This window comes from Ochlerotatus camptorhynchus, unplaced genomic scaffold (genome assembly GCF_037179485.1).
Source record: "Ochlerotatus camptorhynchus isolate MF236.1 unplaced genomic scaffold, CSIRO-AGI_Acam_v1.1 ptg000137l, whole genome shotgun sequence".
Lineage (NCBI taxonomy): Eukaryota > Metazoa > Arthropoda > Insecta > Diptera > Culicidae > Ochlerotatus > Ochlerotatus camptorhynchus.
In genome coordinates, this window is record NW_027040627.1 from 156,548 (window position 1) to 182,413 (window position 25,866).

Below are 25,866 nucleotides of genomic sequence, written 5' to 3' on the forward strand. Positions count from 1 at the left end.
AAGGTTCACACATAAGTGTTTATGAGATACTAATTGAATAAGTCTAACACATAAACATTTATTTGGTGTGCCATCAGATCCGCTATTTTTATTCTCTCAGTTACTTTTTAGTCACTTGTTTTCCACAACTAAGTCACGATTTGGTTGCTTATTTCTTCAACATGGTCAAACAAATTACTATTTTTGACAGTATTGATCGCTACCAGCCTTTAGTTTATCATAACACACACACTTAGAGATTATTACCGACTTCGGACTGAACGTTCGGTAAAACTTTGACCCTAATTTTAAAAGCTGTTTCTCTAAATTTTAATTTAATACCACTGTCAGTATTGTATAAATAATCGAATCTTGCCTTTGCCTTGAAGTTTTCCTTGTTGAAGATTGTCTTATTTTTACCGACTGTTGAAAGTTCAGTAAAAAATTACCGAACTCAGGATCTCTGTTTAAGTGTGCAGGTTTAAGATTTTCGTTTCTTTCTTATGGAATGTGAATGAAATGTAATTCTTATGAAAAATATGCTGCTTTACGCGAAATGAGCATTTTCAACCTTGCTCTGAAATAACTAACAAATGCCTAACCCACCCCTCATCCTCCCACCTGTCTTGCACTTTTTCAAAATTCTTGATACAGCAAGTACAGACATTTTATAAGCTTTCGCACAGACATTTTGCAAAAACTACTTGGCATCGCAGGGGTGAACATGAACAACAACAAAATTCGAGCGTACTTGAAATACTTTAAAAAAATATTATTTCAAAAGAAACGCATTTCAATAAAGTTTAATATTTATTTGGAAAATCACCTGCTATTATCGTGAACCATGAAAACCTTGTTCCTTTGTTGTCGTCTTTTAAATGATGTCTACGATTATTTACAGATTAAAAGGAAAAATTATTTAATTGAGACAATTACACTCATCATAATGATAATTATCACTGGAAGGAAACCAATCCGTTGACGTTGCCCGTCGCTTAACAGACTAGACGATCGTTATCAGATCACACATGGAAGATTAGTACGACGGTGGGTGTGTTGAAGTGTGTGATGGATGTGATAATACCTCGTTCGGGGCTATTTAACTAAACGACGGCGCTTTTGGCGCTCGTGTAAAACAAGAGACACAGATTCGTTTCCAAGTGGATCAACCAGCTTAACGATTGACCCCCAAATTCAACATTCCATTCAACTGCTATCACATCATAACAATCCTCTGATCGATCCACCTGTAATAACTCAGATCCATATCGGACACACATGCATGAGAACATGATTGTGTTTACTTTGAGCCGGGAGCAAGCACGCAATCCGTTGTTGTGGTGTGCCGTATTGTAGTTACCCCTCAGTTGAACCAAAAGCACAATCCTTCGGCTCAGTCTGTCGCGAACTCGTGCCACGCGTGTTTCTATCTCTCCGTTGCTCCAGTCAGTCACTGCAGTGCATAGTGTGTTGTTTTCAACCTGCCGAAGTTGTTGATGTGTTGATTTCGAGTTGGCCTGGCCTCTCTCTCTCACTCGGACGGGCAGTCAGTAGTGCGTTAAACGGTCATTATTTTAACAACTATTGGTTTGCCGCTTCAAACCGAACCGTAACCGATTTGTCGTCATACCGCTAGACAGTGCGACGGCCAATTTAGCTGCCATTTGTGTAAGCCTGTGATTTGGAAATGTTACTTGACGAGTGAAACGACTCAGCACGGTTATTTCATTAGTTAGGTGCCCTCAGAGGTTGAACCGGAGGACATTGATGCACTCATTAAGTTACAAAGGCTAGTTCAAAGTGACGAAAGTGTTAAATGTTTAAAAACTAATTCGTAGCACAACGCTCAGCACCAACTGAAAAAAAAACAAACAAACGTACCAGTAGTGGTTCCATTGTGATGTGATTCTGGTGTCAACAACAGAACGGACAATCTCTTGAAAACAACTCCTTTAACTATTGTGGTATTGGGGTAAGGATTCAGCTACATGGCGAATGAAAACCATCCAAATGTGAGTTTAGCTCACTCATAAATCACATAAAATTCAGCAACTCACCGATGAGTAAATTTGCTCCATGTTTTCCCAGGTTTGTCCAAGAAAAACTTTCCGAATATGAGAAAAGTAAAGATTGGATTCACTCAGTCTATTGGTACTACTCCTAGACTGAGTATTATTATTATTATTTAGCTTTATTAAGGAGGCTTTCAGCCTTAGGCTGGTTCGCCTCCAAAGCTCCTAGACTGAGTATTATTTTCGTCAATTCTCAGATTTTTCTGAGTTTCTGCACTTTCTACGATTATCAGTAAACTAAACTCAAATTTGGGTCGTTCTCATTCACCGTGTACGTGGTGCCAATAACTTTGCACAATATTGGTCTTTCATCAAAACAAACAATTTCAGCTGAAGACCAGCCTACTATATATAGGCAAACATTTGCTGCATAAGACTAATTTTCCTTGTATAAGCTTAACTGCAACTATAATTGTAAGTTGGGATATTAACAATTATATTAACACCATAACTCTTGTTAATAATTATTCCAAAAGCCTATCATATCTTCTCAAAAGCAATTAGTACACTTGATTTTATTATTAAAATATTCCTAGTGGTGGTTAATAATAGAACATCAAAAAAAAATGCAGGCAGAAATTTTTGCCGTGAGACAAACGAAGCGGAACACTTTGTCATTATTCCTGATAAATTGATTCATCTGAGATGCTCCAAAACCTGATCTACAGTTGAAAAATTTAATTCTTCATCGTTTTTGGCGGATCCTACTGGTGTTCAGGAATATTTTTGTTGTGAAAAATGGCAAATTGGAATAATGCTTTAGTGGTTAAGATCTTCCGGATTTCTTGTGTGTGACTACTTTAGATGCAAATCAGTTCCGATCTGTGGAAAATCGTTAAATAAGGCAATTACCGATGGAATTTGACGAAAGTTTCCAAAACAAATTCTTTAATTACCCAGAAGCAACCCAACCTTTAGGCTGAAAACCTCTTAAATAAAGAAAAAATTCTTTAATTTACGTGTGTAAAATCTTTATTTTGATGTAAACAAACAGTTTGGTTGACGTTTCCTCTTGAACTCGCCTGGCGCACTCTACGTTGGTGGTGCATTAAAAAGGCGTATCTCCTAGTAATATTTTCATAAATTTCAGTTGATACTAATTCATCCTCCGCTGATTAAACACATACAAAAACCATGTAAATGTCGGTGCTCTGAGACTGGCATATATCTAAGAGCGTCATTTTTGACATAAAAACATGAGAGATCACATTTACGTTTTGTCGACTAACGTGTTTTTCGATCTCAGAGCACTGAATTTTGTGATTCAGTAATTGTAATTACGTTTGAAAACAAAGACGTCAATCACCAATTTTGCATGAATAAAAACTCAATCGCAGGGCGTGTAGCAGGTCACTTTGTACACCGTTCGAAAAATTCATGTAAATTTCTGCGATATATAGCGCACATAAAATTAACGCTAGATGTGGCATAAATTTACGTGATATTTCGTGTAAATATCAGCGCAAAATCGCATAAGTTAGCAATATTGTATGCAAGTTTGTAAACGATTTCGCTGTTTAGGCCAAGTATAGCTCAAAATTAAACAAAGAGAGATTTTACGCGATAGTTAAAATACAGAATTTTTTTCTGTGTATTGGCTAGGTCACCTTTTTCAAGGCATTTTATTTTTACTGTCGTACAGGTTTAGCCCGAAAGGTCTCAGAATGTTATGAAATTTAAGCCACAGGTAGAGTTTATGGTTATATGAACAAAACAATATTTCAAAAAATTCGAGGTGGTTAAAAATCCCGGAAAATTTTAGATAAGTTTACAGATTTTCCCGGACATCAAGTAAAATTCATAGCTCTTGAACCAGTACTTTGTTTACTGAAATGATAAGGAAATTATCTCAGCAATCCATAAAAAATATCATCTGAATATTTATCAATACCGTCACAGCAATCATTCAAGTCTCATCATAAAATGCCATCAAGATTTCTCTTAATACTTATCCTCGAAAATTTTATTCGCGATGGCTAAAAACGCAATGATTAATTTCCCCCCGTTTATCCATGGTCCGCTGGATTACGGTAGGGGAAATGACGGCTTCGGCATGACAGACTATTTTCGGTAACCCAAATTGAAACACTATTTTCACTGGATTTTCTTACGAAAACACTTCGCTGAATGCATGCAAACGATTCTTTATGCTTTCAGCTTCAATTTGACTATATTTTTACCACTGAGAAAAAGCAATCTAGCAAGGTTTTCTTGAAATGCAACACACGCACTACAAATTGTAGCTGATTTCGAGTTGCCGATAATAGAACAGAAGATTTACATGCAGTTCAAATGGAACGGTTGCCGAAGAAAAACTGGTTGCCGACAATACTCGCTCTCACTAGAGAAGATTGGAGCTTTGTAAAAGCGTTTCAAAACAGTTTTTAACAATTCTTTCGACTGAAATTGTTAGAGCAGCTGGCAGCAAAAAATTGTAAACAAACCAATACTGCATATGTGTGCGTTCTATAGAGAAAAAGGCTATATAAAGAAGGTCGCTGCTTAGGTTGCCGAGAATACGTAAATTCCCCTATTTGTCTAAACATTGAGTAAAAATTGTCGCAGAATCTAGAGTTCTTTCCTAACTAACTAGAATTCTACATGTTCATATCGAAAATTAATCCAGGACCGTACATTTTTTTTTATTTGATGGTGTTAGAAATCTCGAAATCTTAAGTCCCAGCATCAAAAAAATGGTCCAAAATCTCTAAAACTAATTTCTGAATCCAAACATGTTTTAAAGATCAAGATCTTAAGCTCTAGACACTCTCTTTCCATATCTCCATATCTAGACAGGTCTTTCCATATTGGAAATTTTCCAAGTTCCATAATAATGAGATTTTTTCTAAGACTGCGGTCTAGAAAAGTTGCCTAGGTCCCAGTGTTTTAAAAAATGTTCTATTTTTCAAAAAAAATAATATCCTAGATCTTTCAAATTTACTGTCTTAAAATTTTCTGATATTGTATTTTTCTCTGTGGCAATTTTTCGTATTTAACACAAATTCGCGATCGTACTATAAAATCAACTTAGTTAATTGTTTGTTTTAAAAAATCGAGGTAGCTAAATACGCCTTTTTAATAGAAACTAATCGATCGATTCAACCACTGGTGGTGAACATGAGAACGTCAAAAGGGTGTTGTGAGCAGAAATTTTTGCCGTGAGACATTGGAAGCGGAACACTGTTTTCACTTTTCCTGATAAATTGATTCATCTGATATGCCCGAAAACGTGCTCTATAGTTGAAAAATTTAATTCTGTTTAATTTTTGCAAGGATTGTGCTAGTGTTCAGGAATATTTTTGTTGAGAAAAAGGCAATATTCCAATAGTGCCTTAGTGGTTATGAGCTTCCGGATTCCTTGTGTGTGAATAGTTTAGGTGCAAATCAGTTCGGATGTATGGAAAATCGTAAAATAAGACAATTACCGATGAAAACTGGCAAGGTGTTCAATGAAAAATGCTTTAATTTGCGTTGAGAAAAATCCTTCTTCTGATGTAAACAAACCTTTACATGATGACGAACTCGCCTGGTGCCCTCTACGTTGGTGGAGCATTAAAAAGGCCAGAGTGAGGAAAGTTAAAGGAAGTTAAAATTCGACCGTGCTCCAATATTCTCCCACTAATGCTCTTATTCAATTAATGATTATTTTTCGAAAGCAAATTTATGGGATCCATAAACCCATATCCATGTTTTATTTTAAAGAAGAAATGAATGCATGCAAAATGCTGATGATAAGTTTGTGAGTTTAAAATTTTCCGGGGTCGCATTCAACAAAAGATTGGAATTATATCATTCTGATCAATAAATATATTATTGGAAAAAGATATATGAGGTAATTCTGATGGTTGAAATTGTAATGAAATCCCAAAACCTTCATGATATTTTTGAATATTCTGATTTTTCACGTGATTTGTGTGTGCTGTGCTCATGCACTTCTCATACTCGTTGCTGGCGTTGCTAGTTCACTGCTCCTCCATCCGTTTACGCTGCAGCTCCGACATAATCTGAGTGACTGCTCTGGTGACGTGCCCTCCTTTCGACACATTTCATCGACGACATTCTCCACGTTTAGGACGGACATCTCCCTTCGCACTGCCTCGAACCTTGGACAGTCGTAGACCACATGCTCCGGTGTTTCGTCCACGTTGTCGCACTCCGGACAGAGGGGTGACGCTTCGTGATCGAACTGATGCAGGTATTTCCTTAAGCAGCCGTGGCCAGACAGGAACTGCGTTAGGTGGAAGTTAACTTCTCCGTGTTTTCTGTTCACCTAGGTCGAAAGAACCGGTATTAGTCTACGTTCTCTGCCTTGTTACACTCATGTTGCCACTTAGCCAACGGCTCCGCTATCACAACTTTCCGTACTCTTCCGGCTTCTCTCTGACTGTAACACTCGCTGTCCTCCGCCAGGGATCATTCCAGCGATAACGCATAGTTATTCCGACGAGATGGTTCTGTATGCACTCACAACTCGCATGGCCATGATCCGAAACGTACTGCTCAGTTTCCTTTGGTTCTACTTGGTTTTCAGCGCTGCAACCCAGGCTGGACCTCCATACCATATCAACGACGATACATTGGCCAAAAGACGCCTCTTTGCTATCTAACGTGATGGCCTTCAAAGCCTGCTCAGAGGCATATTCGACGTGGCTGTTGACGTTTAGCCGGTCATCGATCATCACTCCCAGGTATGTATTTCAATACGCGCATCGAGGCTATGGCGTGCTCCCCCGACGGTGAATTCTACCCGCTGCACCGCTTTACAGTTACTGGCCAATAGCACTTCGGCTTTGTGGTGTTCTGCAGCGTCGCTCCTTGCATCCAGTTACCAATCATGTCGATCGTCTCGGTCGCCAACATTTCCACCTCTTCCAGCGTCTCACTTGGCCGCAAAGCCAACAATCTCAAATCCTTTGGGCAGCTTCAGCGTGAGCACGTCGTTGTACATCCCGTTCCGGAACGTTGGACCAAGAATGGAGCCTTGTGAAAAAAATCTGAATTTTAACTGTCGAGTAACAACGAAATTGTTTACAAGTTTGCATACAACATTGCTGATTTATGCGATATTGCTAAGGGGTAATCAACTCCGCACAACTCAATCAGCGCCAAGCGCTGTGCTGAAGCGTACGAATCAAGTATCCCATGAGTTTGGCAACCCTGAAGTTTTAATGACTTTTTTGATAGTTTGTTACTGTGCAAGAAAAAATAGTGTGATGAATTGATGTATCCTGCCTAAAATCACTGCTGCAGCCGGAAACTCCACCCGTCTAAGCAAACTGAAGAAAGTAAACCAAATGTGTTCCAAGATTCGGTTTGTTTAACACCAACAAACCACTGATTGTAGCCGTAGCGAACGCCGGTACTGAAGCTCAACTCCGTCGAATCCTCGTATATCCGGGATTGCACGTAAACCACAAGTACATTCTGACATTGTTCGAGTCTACAATTCGAGTTTCTGATGGATTCTGGCCAGCTGGACGTGGCTCTACATCCGTGGCGTTGATTATGAAACAGTATGACAGCGATAACAACTGTGAGGCGGCACACAATAGGGCATCGTAATATTTATTGAAAGAATCCTGATTATTTAAACAGGGTGAGTGACCAGTGGTTCCGTAGATCGCTCATCCCGGGAGGAAGTTGCCTTAATTGTATGACGCTGTACCTGTGAACCATGATTACCGGAAACGCCAAGCAAGTTGGTTGCAAAATGGGATGACCCTAAGAATGACCCACTTATTTTTTTCTTTTTGTAACTATTGGAAAAACATCAGTAAAAACAGTGATGCCATTTTGTATTATATTCTGTGTTATACTAGTCAAAGTGTGTATCCAGCAGGTATATAGGTCTAGGATCCCTCAGCGGTTTTTATGGTTTCGGCAGCAACACTAGTTTCTGTATCTTACACCTGTCAGGGAAGGGAGCCTCATCCAGGCATTTGTTCACTTTCAATCCTTTCGTCACTGCTATGAGTTTCTCGTTGGTAACTAACGTTATATACCTCTCCCTCTCCGAACGGTGTAGGTGGCCAGGTCATTTGGTCGTGATTCGGGAAATGTCCTTCCACTTAATTTTTTTCGCCGAAATTCCAACAACCGAGTATTCCTGCAATTTATTTGACTGAGATTTTGTAAAACAATTGCCGAGACTCAGCTAAAAAATAACATTTTGCTGAGATATCAGCTAACAAACAGATATTTTGCAGAGATATCAGCAAAATTAAATCCCGAGGTAATCGGCTGTTGGAGTTTTTACCGAGCTAGATTACGTGTGTTCCACGATGACTTCCGGCTTCTCTGGGCACATTACAGCGGGAATCATCGGACCTCTGATCTTCGCCATCACGACACGGTATGCGTCGCCCCAGGGGTTGGCATCAGCGTCTCGACACAGCTCCTCAAAACAGTTTGACTTGCTCTGCTTTATCTTTCGTTCCTCTCTGTCTGCTTCTGTTCTTGCTCTCTGAACACGTCTTCTGACTCTGAGACAACTGGCGCGGAGGGTGCTAAGTGCCTAGTTCCACTACGTGGATAGAAATTTCCTTATATCTTTTGGCAAATTTCTATTGCTGATTATTCATGTATAAGGCTGATGTTTTGGCAAAAATGTATAAGTGAAACACATGCATAAAATAATTGATTTTCGTTTCGTGTAGTAAGCTGAACGGCATCTGTTATTTGGCTCCAGATTCCTCGACATGGTCGTGTCACATGCTCTCACTAACGTTTCTGTCAGCTAGTCCACGTTATGATCCGCGGGGCCCCTTTCCACACGGAGTGCTTCAACGAAAAGATCCTTTTCGAAAGCCTTCGTCTTCTACTGCCGGTCACAAGTTCTCGGCCTCCGTACTGCTGTGTGTGTACGCGTGTAACAAAATATTGTGAACCGTGTTTTTCAGCATCCGCTAAAATTGGACGCAATAACCACCCAATCCGAGGGGGGTTACACATCTAAATCTCAATTCTAGATGCTCAACAAATCTCACACTATCGAATCAATCTTTCATTTCTCGCATCTACTTGCATCGTGCATCATCTTTTGCAGGAAATCTTCAGAGTCGTCATCAATCTTCTTTCTATCTACTCAGCGTGCGTGCACAGCTAAACACAGCAAAGCACTATTTTTTCTGCATCGTAGATAGAGGTGGCGCCAACTGGGATTAGACCCAGGCCTGCTGGGGTGAGAGGTAATCACGTTTACCACTACACCACCGGCACCACTTAAGATTGAGCAATTGTTTTTAAATATTTCATCTGAAAATAACAAAACAATAAGTTAAGAAACTCCGAAGTTAGAAATTCGATTGAGCCTTTACTTCCATTGATATTTATGAGTGAAGGGGCGAGGGGGAGGGTACACTATCCCCTCCCCCCCTCTCCATCTACGTATATGAGATAAAAGTATTGTTTTTGAATAATTCATCTGAACATACCAAATGGAAAAGATGTGAAACTCCGAAATTATTTCAGTTTGGAATCTGACTTCCCTTGTTACACCGGCAGTGTTGGCAGGAAAAGTGATTTTTTTTTTGCATTTAATTCGAAATAACAATCTTTGAACAGCTATAACTTTTTTAGAGGCATTCTAGCACCGTACATTTTTTGGCAATGTTGTGAACTATACTTTCACGTGATTAATGGCATGGTTCCTAGGAATGAAAATTCAAAAAAGTAGGTTTTCCCATACTAATATACATACAAATTTCAAAGGCAATGCGGAAAGCCGGGTTAAAAGCAATCATTCCCAAATTTCGCACAATTGTTTGGGACCTCAAATGGAACCAAAAAAAAAACATTTTTCTGAAAAAATGATCATGATGACTCACTCTAGTGTATATGTATGTGTGTATGTCATCCTCTACCCCTCATCCAGTTGGAGGCGTTGGACAAATAGCACTACGAATAATTTGATAAAATCCAATGCTCTGTAATGATGATTAGTATTTTGAAAAGGATAACTTTTGAGGCAAGACAGAGCGTCCTCAACATGTTTAAGGAAAAGGATGTACTAATGTCAGGAGACTGGCAACCCCATATCAATCCTATACGATCGACAGTAGGCAAGATCACGGGCCTTATTTAAGGCTATGAACCATTTGACGAGTTAAATTTAATTCGTGGTTAAAAGTGACATTTCGAAAGTTATTTTCTATGTTCGAAAATCCCTGTGCTGCCGATCGACCGGTTTTCGAGAAGAACTTAACCAAGGTTGTCAACATTTAACTTCTTGTCTGTCAGAAGTAACCACGCTCGGATAGCAGGGTTAGGCTGTGAACCATTTGCCGAGTTAAATTTAACTCGTGGTTAAAAGTGACATTTCGAACGTTATTTTCTATGTTCGAAAATCCCCGTGCTGTCGATCGGCCGGTTTTCGAGCCATGGTTGTCAAAATTTAACTTCTTGTCTGTCAGAAATAACCATGCTCGGATAGCAGGGTTAGTCAATAACTTTCCATCTGTCAAATTTTAACCAAAACTTAAAATAATCCACCAAATGGTTCAGAGCCTAAATACGGCTCGCCTGACGTATACATGAAGGACAGGAACGCAAAATCGTGTTGTAAGCAGAAAGACAAGAGCAGATGAAAGCATCAAAAACATGGCCGCCAGCCAGGCCCCTGACTAATGCCCACAACAGGTACAGCAAAACATCACATATACGCCCTTATTCGCACTATCTATTCAGGGGTAGAAGGAAAAGAACAGCCACCACAGCCAACAGAAGCTTGGACCGAGAACCTGGGTAATCCACAATACCCTTGACAACAGCCAGCAAACAATGACCTGTCATATTAAGTAATATAATTTTAATTTTATCTAATTTGAGCCGACTGGCTCAAATTGTTCCAAAAGCAGTATAAAACCCAGTAACGCTTAAAATACCAACTACTCTCCGGTGAATCATCGAACTGGATATATCAAAGCTCAACAATTCAGTCAAAGACTGCTTTATGAATACTTGAAACCAAATACCAACACAAAATGGAACGCTTTTAATGCAAATGGCCAAATTTGCATATGAAAAACACGCAGCAAAAAATAAACATGTTTGCCTTCAAGCGCGGCCTACTGCCCTCTTCACGAATAAAATCTATCATGTCAAGACCAACAATTAAAAAGACCTTAACTCCATTTTGTAAACAAACCTTTTAAGGCCATTTCCTCGGGAACCGAGATCTACATTCGCAAACCTAAAACACAATCGACCGAACAAGGTTTGTTTACAAAATAGAGTTAATGCCTTTTCAATTGTTGGTCTTGATGTGGCACCTAAAATCACATTCGAATTAAAAAAAAACTAGTTCAATACAAGCCAGATGAAGTACCCATGATCACACTGGCCGCATCCGAACATGTTCCGGGTACCGCCGGGGAAGTGATCAGGTTCTGACTAGGGTCAAAATCCGATATCTCAAATCACATGAGAATTCAAAAACCAGTTCAATTGAAGTCATTTGAAGTGCACAGGAACACATTGGCCACATCCGGATATGTTCCGGATACCTCCGGAGAAATGGTCAGTTTCTAACCAGAGTCAAATTTCTGCATGCGACACTACTAATCACAAGAGAATTCAAAAACCAGTTCCAAGGATGTCATTTTGAGTGCCCAGGACTACATCTGCTACATCCGGATGTGTTCCGGATAGTTCCGGGGATGTGGCCAGTTTCTGACCATGGTCAAAATATATCGATACTTGAAATCACATGAGAATTCAATAACTATTTCAATTGAAGTTATTTTGAGTGCCCAGGACCATATTGGCCACATTCGAATATGTTCAGGATACCCTCGGGGAAGTGGTCAGTTTTTGACTAGGGACAAAATCCATAATGTGATAGCTTAGTTCACATGAGGAATTGTTTATTATATCACATCGTATGAGCAATTTGTCGGAATTCATATTAGTAAGAAGGGTCAGATCTTACCATAGGTGGATTAATTCAGGTTTTTCTTTTTTTTTGCCGATTTCCATCGTTAGTAAAACGCAATATTCAAGAGTAAAGGGCCACCCACATTCGATCCGTTTGCGTTGCGTTGACGTAAATTTGACAGTTAGACAATAGATTTAGCTGTCACTTTGCCGCAACGCGTCCGATCCGGATCTAATGTGCGTGGGCCTTAAAACGTTAGATCACTCCAACAAATATTTGAGATCTCATGCTCAGAAAATATTTGAAGATCTCGGATTGAGAATTTTTTGACGTTTCTGTTCATTAACTACACACTAAAAAATCTGAATTTTACTGGTGATGTAAACATCCATTCATGCAAACATTCATGCATGTAAACTTCCTTTTCACGTAAACTAGCAGCTTGCAAGAAATGTTGCAAACAAAGGTGGAAAGTTGCATACAATATATGGAATATTGCATGACATGTCTCATAAATCTACACGATTTATAATGTAAATTTGTATGATTTATGACGCTCCATTTATGTGCATCATAGTAACGGAAATTTACACTACTTGTTTTTAGCTGTGTACGTAGACATTTTAGGTGGCAATTATCCACGGCCCATACAAATTTTAAAAATTGTTTATGCACAATTGTCTATGGAGGAGAGGGGGGTCAAGAATCCCAAAAAACTGTCTACGTAGTTAATGCACAGCCCTTAAGCGATCATACTTTGATGGCGATAAGCTCCAACTTGGATTAACTTTTAATTAAACGTTTCTGTTTTGATGATCTGCAAAGTGATTGCTTAGAATCGTGTTGATTAACTCTGATGTGGACATCAAAGCAGCCGGACAGCCTTGATCGGGATTTAATCCGAAGATACTACCAGTTGGAGCTTACGACCATGAAATATGCAAATATATGGCCAATTCAAGCTAAACATTGCATTACGTCCTAAGTAACATTGATCGATTCTTTTCGTCGACTTTCTCTTTCTTTAATAACTTGAGCATAGAATCGTTTCGTGATATGTTATAGTCATATTAGATGCTAGATAAAAGCTTCTTTTATCGATCTGCTGAAAAAACCTGGGAAAGTCTTTACATGGCCGTAAGAATGCAAAGAGGAAGTTGAGGAAGAGAATCTGTCAATGTTACTTAGGACCTAATGCAATGTTCAGCTAGAATTTAAGACCTCGCCTTCGCCCCTTGTGGCGCATTTTCATACACCAAATACATGTCCGGTCACAAATTTTGCAAGCCTAACCTCCTTGTCAAATGATAAGTCATTTATGTATGATCCATGAGTTGGTCTTATGAGCCGCTATTTCGTGTTTTTAGAATTATATCATACCTGTATTTGCATATTTATAGTGCTTTCAATGTTGAAAATATTGCATTGAAATGCGCTTAATTTAAAAAATTAAATTCCATCGCAACTTAACAAATTTTTAATTGTGCAATTATTCTAGAGAAAATTGAAAAAAAAATAATAAAATTTACATTTTTTTTTAATCTACATCAAAATAACTTCCAAATTTTTTCATATTTCCTTGATGGCCATTAGAAAAAGCGTGCATAATAAAAAAAATGCCAATAGAGGTTTTGATTCAAAAATGCCCATCACAAAAGTTTTTCTAGCATGTTAACTTTTGATACAAAAAATCCCTAGAAGAAATCATTTTAAGGATGTTTCTAACCGCCCTGCGTATTAATAGGCTGTCATCAACAACGATAGATTTATCAAAATATACATACAATTTCCTACCAAGGCCTTAATTTGGATCCCTATCATTTATGACCAACAAATCAATTCATAAACAAACTATCCAAAATGTGAAGTTGACATCACAATCACACCACTGGCGTTCCCCCGCCGACTTCCGTATTCCAATTTGATTAATACAACCGGTGTGCAACCTTTTCCAGTTGTTGACGCTCAAAGGAGACAACGCGATCGGTCTACTAAATCTAGAACAGTGTCATTCAAACAAGCATCCGGTAGTGACATACTCGAGGCAAGAGTAAACAAAAACCGACCAATTAGGTCCGGCACCGTGGAAGTGTATCATTAGCCTACTAGACAGAGTGGAAGTGAACAATCAAATTAATTTTACCAGCAGGCATCTACTCCTACCGATCGAAGCAACCAGTCACTGGCAACCATGGGAAACGCATGCTCAGACAATTCCAAATCTCCAATACCCGGGTGAGTAAAACCGCTTCTTAATAAAGTCATTAGCCAAAATTTACTTCCTAGTTGCGTAAAGGTAGTTAGGGTTAGGGTTGAAAAAGTGACAAATCAAATTTTGAACAATAATTCAAACTAATACGTGTGTTATGGCTGTTGAGATCTCCCCCACGCCGCTGTGATCCATATGTGAATTGTTTTGAAAGGCAAGGTTGAAGGCTTATTAACTCACAACTTACCCTGATTGTTTTGTCTTTCGCGAGACTGCTTTAAAGTTACAGTGAGAGTTGGATTTTCTTAACATCATATGAATATGGTGAAGTCAGAAATGACCTAACATGTACTCCTGTATGAAAATTCAACTGTTCCAAAAATTGGGTCTTTCCTTCCATGCCCGCTCATAATTCAGTGCGAGAATCACATGACCTATGACACAACATCCCTGTGGTCTTGGAATCGACTGGCGAATAATTTATTATTTTAACATGAACAGTATAAAAAGCGCCGTTTCACCTGCTAGGTATCTCAATGGAAAATTAAACAAGATCACGATTGTCAGCAGCGCACTGCGTACTCTCGGTTATCCTTGAAAAGATCGAGCATAATATATTGACTTATTGAGATTGAGACATAGTGCGTTGAATGCTACACGGTCTACTAGAGGAAACCGTATAACAGTAAAGGTATTTTAGCAGCAGCTAAGGTGCTAAAATTCCTTGAATGTAACATGCAGTTTTCACTATTATGGTAAGCTATGTTCAAGCCTGTTGAGCAAAGGAATTTCCAGGTCAACTTAAATGTCAGTCTGTTTTCTGGAACCGGAATGTTGTTCCATTTGAACTTTAGACAAGACGGCGACGCCCAGTGGCAGTTGCGTAACTGCTATAAAAGTATAGTTTCAAGATCAGCCGTAAATCGAACCATTATTTCATTAATTGTATTAAGCGGCGGAAAACGACGGTTGCGACGTTCTCTCGACCTTCGCCCTTGATAGAAAAGTAATACTGACACTGACGCTAGAGTGTATAATAAAAACGTCACCGCAAGCCATAATAAAGGACCACGTAGCGCACGACGGGTTAGAGCACGTGATAGATCTACTGATCGAGATTGAGATCACTATCGTACTGATTACAGACTGATCAGTTGGATGAGAGCGTTTTGTTTGGTTGACTTTCTAAAGGTTGAATTGCCATGTCTAGTTCAGTGGATTCTCCCTTAGTTCAGTCGGTGAATGTTTGGCTACAAAGCAAAACCATGCTGGAGACGGAGGGATCGATTATATGTCTAATAGAGGATTTTTTAGGGTGAAAAATGTTATTCCTGTTGTACCGGTTTGCACTGAATTATTTTATTTCATTAAAGCCCAAGGTGTTTCACAATTGAGAAATATGTATGAATGATGTATGGGCATATAAAGCAAGGTAGCCTACATTTTCATGAAAAATTTGAAATTCTATGGTAAAGTTCCAAACAAATTCTTCAACTAGTGTCCTCAATTTCTGCTTAATGTTGATTGTTGTAGGTCTTTTAACTATAAACAAATTTGACTCAGTTTGGCCCATATTGGTTTTGGAAGTAACTTTGCCGAAGACATCGTTCATCTAGCACTTCGTATAGCAGAGTTAGAGGAATTTTAAAGTTTTTAATTAGGGTGTTCCTAAAAATAAAAATTTTCTCTTTCTATCATTTTTTATTCGCATTTCTATAAAACAGCTAGTTCCAGTTTTGTTTTGTTCATAAGACTGCATGACCATTCAGGTGGTTATGGGCTAAACGTATTTTTTTTTTTTTAATTTTAAAGATTATTTTCGCAATTAAATAAAACATGCACAGTGGTCCAGAATGCAGATTTAGGCGGAATGATATGTTTTGAGCCTGAAATTGAAACTTTAGACTAAAAGACTCTTGTACAAAGTTGTTCCTTATAGTTAGGTGCTAATTATTATGACATTGAATTCTAGGGTGGTTCTTATTATCATTAAAATCAAAAATCTAACTTTTTTGTTTGAATAAATTAAGGTATATATTCTTGGGCAAAGTTATAGCTGAGCTAATTTCAAGCAACTTTGTTGAAAACAACTTTTTTGTGTCTCTTAAATTGGCCGATTTAGAGCTATTAGGCAACAAATTTCGCTATAAAACATTCGCCTTAAAGAGTATTAAAAGTCTATAGAAAATGACTTTCATGAGAAATTTTGCGCCTTCTAAAGATCTAAAAGTCTTTTAAAGCCACCTTTGCTGAGAAATTTGAAATAAGAAAACTAGAGCAAAATAACTGTTTTTTTTAGCACCACCCTTACTCAATTCAAGAAAATAGCTCTAAATCGGCCAATTTAAGAGATACAAAAAAGTTGTTTTCAACAAAGTTGCTTGAAATTAGTTCAACTATAACTTTGCCAAAGAATGTATACCTTAATTTATTCAAACAAAAAAGTTAGATTTTTGATTTTAATGATAATAAGAACCACCCTAGAACTCATTGTCATAAAAATGAGGGCCTAACTATAAGGAACAACTTTGTAGAAGAGACTTTTAGTCTAAAGTTTCAATTTCAGTCTCAAAACATATCATTCCACCTAAATCTGCAGTGGCTTTTCAGTTGCCGAATCAAGAATCGAATGATTATCTAGAATGTCGAGGGGCTTCGGTCCCCCAAGACCCTATTAGAAGCATCAGGTAAAAAATAACAGGATGTCTATTATTTGTTAAATCCTAAAAAACTTGGGAAAAATGAGAAAAACTGCAAAATCTAGAATTCTCAGAAAATTTTCCAATTCCTTTATCAAGTTATTTTTTTAGAATATAATCTATTGTAGACGTCAGCAAACTTTCTCATGAATTTTTAAATATTCTTTAATATCGACAGTCTACTTTATCTTACTTTGTACATCATAATCCTGGAGGGAATTGACATTTTTATATTTTTTATATCTTCAGTAATATCGTAAATTCTTAGGTTTGAATTATGTTTTTTTTAAGTTTCTGGAACATGGATAATTTTTACAATTTGCAAACTTAGACTATTTATTTAAATCTTTGGCCTAATGTTCACCAAATGAAATCAAATTCGGAGAAATTTTCAAGAAACTGGAGTGACAAATATATTCAAAGCTATGGACATAACAAACATTCCAAGAACCCAGATTTCAAATAAATTGTGGGCCGTGCAAAATTTGCAAAACCTATGATCGTTACTGAATTAATTTGATGTGAATTTTCAAGGTTCTCCAGGAATCAGTGCTGTTAATTTTCATATCATTCGATTGAAGATGAACCAATACAACCATTCAATCAATTCTGTGAAAACGAATTCTCACATGACCATAATTTTAAGAACCCCTTTCTCATTCGAAGCTCATCGTCACTGTCAATTGAGTCGTCAATTGACTAAGCAACTGTTTTCACCCATTCGAAGGAGGTTCCCTTTGATAGCGGATAGCTGCTTTTCTCATTTTCATCAAAAATGTTCAATTGATTTTGAGAATTTACAGCACAGCTAGGAATAATTTCACTTGAATTGAAAGAAAAATATTACAGGATGACTTTTTTTTTTGAAAATGAGGATTCCTTCCAAATTAGTTCTGAGGAACTTCAGACTCTAGGTGAAATGAAAGGAGAGTTCCAAGATGCACTCAAAATACTCGTTGACAGTTTTACTCTGCCCTGTGTCAGCCAGAGTCGCTGTTATAATAAGAGTCCCGCCAAGAGAAAATGTTAAGAACAAGCAGCACTGTTTGTGATTTATTTTCCGTCAGAGTAAACGGCAACCAGATTTTTTGCGTTAGTATCATTCAGAAGTGAAAAATTTCATGTCGAAACGGAGCTTGTGGGAGACAAAAACAATTATAGAACCTGGAAAATGTTCAAACAAGCAGTGCTGCAAAATATCCAAAATAAACGGCGATATTCAAAATTCTGCTTTGGTCACTCATTTGAGCTAACACTCATCACAAGGCAAACCATGTCGATTATCAGTGACAATGTTGTCAGTGACAAACATGTGGAGATTTTTTTTGTTAGTCAAGTTTGTAACGAAAATAAATGACTTGAGCAAAACAATTACATTGAGCCATTAAAGTGAACAAGCATCTTCGTCCTGAACTGCTTGGATAACAATAATGTGACATAGAATGCACGAAATTACACTTATTGTTACCAGATCAATTTTTGTCAGTGACTATGTGAAAAACAATTTTGTCAATATCGCGCGAAAGTATGTCAATGACAATCACAAATCGCAGAACTGCAAACAAGTGCTTTGTATAACTTATAAACACCACAATGTACTAAATAAAGCGAAGAAATGTTTTTCATCTAAAATTACTAAAATATTGTCAGTAATGAATGCAGTACTTGTAGTTCACTGGCTATGGAAAAAATAATGTTTATTTACTTTGCTTGTTTGGTACCTCGCTTAACAGTTCGATTGGTACTTCTGGCTTCACTCTTGGCGGGACTCTTTTTATAAAATTTTCTCTGGTGCCAGCCATTGATGCCGTTCAGTCAAAATTTGCAGAAACGAAAATCGATGAAAAAGCTCTTTAAAAAATATACTGCGCCTGCGATTGAGCATGAACGCATATGAATGCATTCCGCGCCACGTGACCGAGAGAACAATTCAAACGTGTAATTGACCTCTTACAAATTACACCAAATTTGGAGGGGATGTTTATTTTAGTCTAACTTTTAAGAATCCAAATTTTTAGGACGATTGATGCACCACAGACAAACGGACAACACTCGCAAGGTGTTCATCGAATACGCATTTAACGGTCAATTTAAATGTTTTTTGTTGGTAGTAACGCCACCTGTGGTGCGCATAGTCAATTCCCTTGCGTTTGACGTTTACACACTACCGTTATCTATTCAGCGTACTACCCATCACAGTATACTCAACAGATGGCGGTAGTGTTTTAGCGACGATGTTTTATATTGAAAAATATTAAATGTGTTATGTCTGTTTGTCTATGGATGCACCTTTCGGTCCAAGAAGAGCATTTTCTATTTTTCGTGATTTTCAAGAAAGCACTACTTTCTTTTATCTACGGAACATGTAAAGGTACAATTAAAATCATACAGTGTTTTTATGAGAAAATTAGACAAAGAATCTAAATATGAATTTGCTATTTTTGTACAGTGTTGCCAAATATTTTATGTATGTGTTTAAAAACTTAAAACGCAATTTTCTCAGAATGGATGTATTTATATTTACAATCTGACAGCAATATCATGTTCCTCATCCTTTTTTACATCAGAAACACTTATTGACAAAAAATAATTTACGTATTTCCTGAGATACAGCATTTTGAAGCAAATAAAATCAGAAATAGTGAGATAAAAATATGTTTTCAATTTTCTTTTTGCGCGCTCTTCCAAGTAAGAGATATGATTTTTCTCGCCTACTGTTTCAAATGTTTTTAAGCAAGAAACATTAAATCAAGTTAAAAAGAATATAATATGTTGCCAAACATAAGTTTAATTATCCAACTAAACCATTCATGAATTTTTAGTGGATCGTCTACGATCGCCCCAAAAATTTGGATTCTTAAAAGTAAGACCAAAATAAACATATCCTCCAAATTTGGCCTAAACTGGAAGAGGTAAATTTCACTTGCCTCGGACACTTGGCGAGAAATGACGCATGTGTGTGAGTGTAAGATGAAATTAAGCTGGTGTGCGTATCCTAGAGTGACGTATCAATGTAGTAGTGCAGTCTAAAGCCCTCTAGTTAAGGTATGGACGACTGTCACCACAAAACTGAAAAAGCTGTTTCAATCGAGCAAAGCGGTGCATTTGACGGTTCGATTGTAACATCTTTTGACAGGCGTCCATACTTATACTGTAGGGCTTTAGTGCAGCCTGCAGACACGTGGGTGATTTTTCTTCTTCTTGATTTTGTTTCCGTCGATCGCTACCGACGCCAGGGAGACAGCTCCCACACTTGGACCCTACCTATCAACCCATCAACTAATGAACCGGGGACCAACGGCTTTACTTCCCCGAAGGAAGGCGTGATTAGAGATGTTATGCCTCAGAACATCCCGACGGCACAAACTTGTATTGAACCCAGGCCTGCTGGGGTGAGAAGTCATCACACTCATCACTACATCCTGGTAGTTGAACTCTCAAAGTTGAATCATCAAAGCAAGTGATTTTTGGGAATTGTCTGCCACGTAACTGCATATTTTCGGAAAGGAAAATTTTTTCGTCCTCATTCCGAAAATATGCATATTGTAAGGAGTTTGAGGAGTTTTCCGTAAACCGGAAGTCACCATCTTGCATTTCAACATTCCAGCCTCTACAATCGTTGTCTGATAACATTGGAATGCAAGATGGTGATTATAAGATGGCAACTTCCGGTTGACGGAAAACCCTTCAATACCTTTCAATATGCTTATTTGCGGAATGAAGACCAGAATGAGTAGAGGCTGGAAATCAGTGCCTGCCCAGTTTGGAATCAAAGAAGGCTATTTCCGGTTTACGGAAACCCTCAAATATCATACAATTGCATATTTTTGGATATGGAGGTGACGTGTAGAGGCCGAAGATCTTTGTCTGGCTATTTTGGAATCCAAGATGGTGACTTCCGGTTTGAAAAAAAAAACTCTTAAATAGCATACAATATGCATATTTTCGTCATGAAAACGAGGCCGAAGTCCACTGTCTCATCTTTTTGGAATCTAAAATGGCGGCTTCCAAATTACGGAAAACCCTCAAATACCTTACAATATGCATATCTTGGAATGAAGATGATGTGTAAAGACCGGAAATCGTTGTCTGACCATTTTGGAATCCAAGATGGCGTCACCCGATGCACGGAGAACCCTCAAATACCTTACAATAAGCATATATTCAGAATGTGGATGACGTGTAAAGGCCGGAAATCGTTATCTGACCATTTTGGAATCCAAGATGGTGAGTTTTTGTTTACGGAAAACCCTGAAATACCTGGTATAAGAACGACATGTTGAGGCCTCTATATGCTATTTATATTCACAAAATATGCATGTTGTAAGGTATTTGAGGATTTTCCGTAAACCGGAAGTTGCCGCCTTGAATTATAAATAATCAGACAACAATTTCCGGCCTCTACATGTTATTTATATTCAGAAAACATGCATATTTTAAGGTATTTTAGGGTTTTCCAAAAATCGGAAGTGACCATCTTGAATTTCTAAATGGTCACATGCTACATGTCCTCCCCATTTTAAAAGTATGCATATTGTAAGGTATTTGATGGTTTCCGAAAACTGGAAGCTGTCATTTTGAATCACCGGGTGAAGGTTTTTTATAATCCGGAAGTCTTAATCTTTAATTCAAAAATGGTTTGATATCGACTTACAGTCGTTAAACGAATCTGCTGTTTTCCATTTTTTCAATATCGGTAAATCTTTAGATCTGGCAACACTGTTGTAAATATGCGTTCCACACGTTCCACCACATTCGTATTTCACAACGGGTTATGCCACTCAGCAAAGTGTGCCGAAATTAGATTCGACACAGCTTGGGCACATCCATCGGCACACCTTCGATACAATCTCGTAGGCATTGGTTTGTTCAATAAATAACGTGGGAGCACTGCTGAACAGCTGTCATTGAAGTTGTTCACAACATTAGTTGCTGTTTGACTTTAGAGGAACCCAGACCAGTAGTTCAATTCTCGGTTGACAGTTAAATTTAAAACGTATGCTTCCGAGGGCTGTCGATTACTATCGATGCTGGTCACAAATGTTTCAGCTACACAGCAAAAAAATAATTTTGATATCACGTCAAAGTGGATGCACTACAATCATGTCGAAAATATGGTGTAATATTACTTGCTAAAAAGGACAAAATTATCATTATTACAATGCATGAACTGACATTACGCTGCTTTTACTGCATTTGTTTATTTATGTGGTCATAAAAATTACATGAAATTTTCGACATGATTGTAGTGCATCCACTTTGATGTGATATCAAAATTAATTTTTTGCTGTGTAGTACTCAAATGGAGTGTACTACAAACCGGAATGCAAGAACAATTTGGATGGTTTGGATCATGCAGTGGTGGTGGTTGGATACGGAAAACTCAAAGGAGAAGATTACTGACTAATCAAGAACTCCTGTTCCAACTACTGGGGCAATGATGGATATGCTATGCTTAACACCAATGAGACGTATGTAAAAATAAAGTGAGATTTCTGTTAAATTAGAATTAAGTAAAAGAGTAGTTTTATTTTCGGATATGTGTCATCTTATACGAGATAGAATAAATGGTTTTCGATTTTTGTAACATGATAAAACAAAATGTATGTTAATTAGGTTGAGTGGCAGCAATAAAAATTCCGTATGATTGTATCGTGAAAAGTAGTTCGGTATTGTTCAAATAAGTTTGGTTTGGTAGATGACCAATGGACCGAGGGCTGGTGATTTGCTGCTACACGGCACAATCACATGAAGTTTTTATTACTTCCATTCAACCTAACCCAACTTTTTATTACTTCCGTTCAACCTAACCCAACCAACAATTTTTTAACCGGATTTCACTGGTTAATGTACTAAGATCGATTTCTCCCGTAACTCCAACCCAATGGCAAAACCGAACGTCTTAGCTTGGGATGCTCCTTCTTGGCATAATCCATTCCGACGTCGAAAACCTCCGAGCGTTTCTTGCCCGGAATCATCACCTTCAGCAGTTGCTCTTCAAGATTTATCAGAAAGGTGTAGTGCTTCTGAATCGTTTCCGTCGGATTGACCAGCAACGTTTGGACGACATTGGAGCAGTAGGACTTTTAATGCGCATCCAGTGCACAGATGATCGATTCGAAGTGCAGATAGTTCTTGTCCTGAAAGAACTGAACTTCAAGGTGTAATTGCCAACCGACTGGATAACACGACAGTTTGGCATGTTTTACTTTCTTATCAGCAACGATAATCTCCATGATGTGATCCTTGAGATACTTGTCGAACACGTCTACCGTTACAAGGCCGGCCTTCTTGATGGTGATAACCTCGGAGTCCTGCTTGGAGCACATGATGTACCCGATTGGGACGCTGATGTCCACCGTGTTGAAACTCTTGTCCTTGACGAAGGCTCACCACGATTCACAGAATTCACCCGGGAAGTTGTCCTTGGCAAAGACGCCCAACGTTTTACCATCCTTGGATCCCTTGATAGCCTCCAGTAGTTTTTCAAAATTAGCCTTGTCTTTGTCGTTCTTATCCCGAACCAACAGCTTCACCGACGGAATGGCCTCCTCACTGGCCTTCTCGGTCTGATTCAAGAAGTCGACCTTTTTCTTGCTGGTCAGGAAAAAAGATGGACTTTTCGCACAGCACCGTAATCGTATCGGTCAGCTCGTATCCCAGCAGCCAGTAGTGCAGCGAAGTGGATTTTCTGTAGATGGTTTCCTCGTCTACGCCGATCGCCGTCAGGATGTAGTCCCCCTTCTGCAGTGAATCATCATGCGAAAACTATGGTTCCTTCCAGTTGGCGTAGAGGCGTTTTTTTCGTTGGTAGAAGTAATTCTTATCGAGTACGATATTCGACATGTTCGGGGCCGTTGCGATTGCAAACATTCAAGCTGTCAGAAATACCGGGGTGCCAAATATACCATAATATTCGCATTTTACAAAAAATCGCTGCTTGCTCTATGACCGGCACAATCGGCACATCTGCGGCACACTTTGACCCAAGATTGGTGTGCGGAGTACCCCTTGGTATTACAACATAAATCTCCGGAGACAAACCAGCCTTGGAGTGAGAGACACCTTAATAAAGAAACATCAACATACATACACCTTAGTAGGCGGATATTACATAATAGTCTACACGGAGACGAAAAACTGCCCAAAATTAAGTACTTTGGGGTTCAGCCCAATAACCCAAACTTGAGTAAATAGCATATAGTAGCACCAGCAAAAAAATACTTACTTTTTAGTATATTCTACCTAAAATTAAGTTTAATTCACGTAAATTTGAGAATATGCAATTTACTCAAGAGTAACTTACAGGGTGCGTGACGAATTTTTGCAGTAAATTTCAAATAGTAATTTCTCATGCTTGTGCATCATGATTTAGATATATTTGGCAGCACTGGATAGCTTATACTGTTAGGTGTAAGATTTAAACAAACAATGTTGAGTAAACGTAAAGATGTAGAAACAAGAGAGCAATCTGTCAGCCGTTGTCGCTTTGTTGCGCGCCGGAGTATGCATGAAAGAAATAATTCGGTCGGTAAATGTGTCTGAAAGAACAGTGTATAATATCAAAAAAGGCTTGGGAAAGTGATAAGACGGAGCACCTGCTCATACTGCTAATATAGCACAGAAATGGCTTACGGAAAATATTTCGTAAAATTTGAGGAAGAAATTTAGCCCCCAAGCAGTCCCGATATCAATCCGTTGGATTATTTTGTATAGGGCGTCGTCAAACGGGATACCAATAGAACCCCTCACACCACACTTAAGTCGCTAAAAGCTAAAATCAAGGCAGTGATGACATCTATGAATCGAAAAATTTTGAAACGTGCATACTGCAGTTTCCGGAAGCGTCTAACTACAGTCGTCGAAAAGGAAGGCATTTTTTTTTAATAAATTTACTTACAACTTCCATATGTTGCGAAACAAAATAAATCGCACAAAATTCATTGCAAGAATAACTAACTGGTGTATTTTTTCTCAAATATGCCATTTACTGCAAAAAATCGTCACGCACCCTGTATATGGCTGTCCACGAGGCAGTTGCGATCAGCTGACTTTTTTGTTTACCAAGAACTTTTGACAGATCACAGTTGAACTGGCAATTTATTCTCACATGAATTTCTGCTTTGTTTATGTTTACATTCAGCACCATTAATTAATTAACACCAGATCACTCACACACTCTAGATTTCTAGCTGTCAGTTCCAATGAGAAACATCTCTTAGTCAGCGTTGCCAGATATACCGATTCACCGATTTCCAGAATAGATACCGATATACAGATAAGGTTCCTCAGAATACCGATTTTTAAGATTTTATACAGATTTATACCGTTTTTTTTAAATAATCAAAATTATTATTGCCTGCCCGTGCTCGAATTTTGGAGAATTTTTTTGTGAGAGACTTGTATCTTTTTGAATACACCTTATTTTTGTGCCTTCAAAATTCTAAACAATCATCTCTAAAGATGCCTTATCTTTCGATTAATGTTTGCATTTCCTCACCCATCAATCGAGAAATAGTCGATGGCTCTTTCCGGTTATTCCTAGGGAATCGAAACATGTATTTAAAACATTATTTAACTTCCGGAAGTTTTTATGCATTTTTAAACTTCCTGAAGTTTCATCCAACTTTTCCTGGAATTTTCTTCCACCTTACCTTGGAAGCTTCTTTAGCCTTCGCTCGAATGATTCTTTCATCTTCTCTCGCCAGTTTTGTTATTACTTTCCCGGAACTTCAAGGATGCTATCAGATTTTTATTGCGGATCCACACTAGCTGCCGGCACATTTAAGAAGTTCTGAAACTTCAGAAAAGTCCAGACTTTTATGTAAGTTTCGATAAATTAAAGGCAGTTTCATTCAATTCTGTTAAAATTTGAAAACCCGAAAATTTCAGAAAAGTCCAGCAAACTCCAATGAACTTAAGGAAACATCATAAATATTTTGGAAACTTCACAAGTCTAAAGAACTTCAGGTAAATTTAATTGTTTTTTTGGAACTTTAGTGAAGCTCAGAGAGCATCAGGACAGACCAATTA

General features: G+C 38.1%; 1 protein-coding gene across 1 annotated transcript in view; it reads left to right on the plus strand.

The window, feature by feature from the left end:
- Window positions 1-1,458: 1,458 nt before the first annotated feature.
- Window positions 1,459-25,866, plus strand: part of LOC135700494 (NADP-dependent malic enzyme-like) — a 69,273-nt gene continuing 44,865 nt past the window's right edge. The window contains exons 1-2 of the mRNA XM_065221029.1: window positions 1,459-1,647; window positions 13,881-14,160. Coding sequence (XP_065077101.1) covers window positions 14,117-14,160 — 44 coding nt within the window. The 5' untranslated portion in view covers window positions 1,459-1,647; window positions 13,881-14,116. The remainder of the gene's footprint in view (window positions 1,648-13,880; window positions 14,161-25,866) is intronic.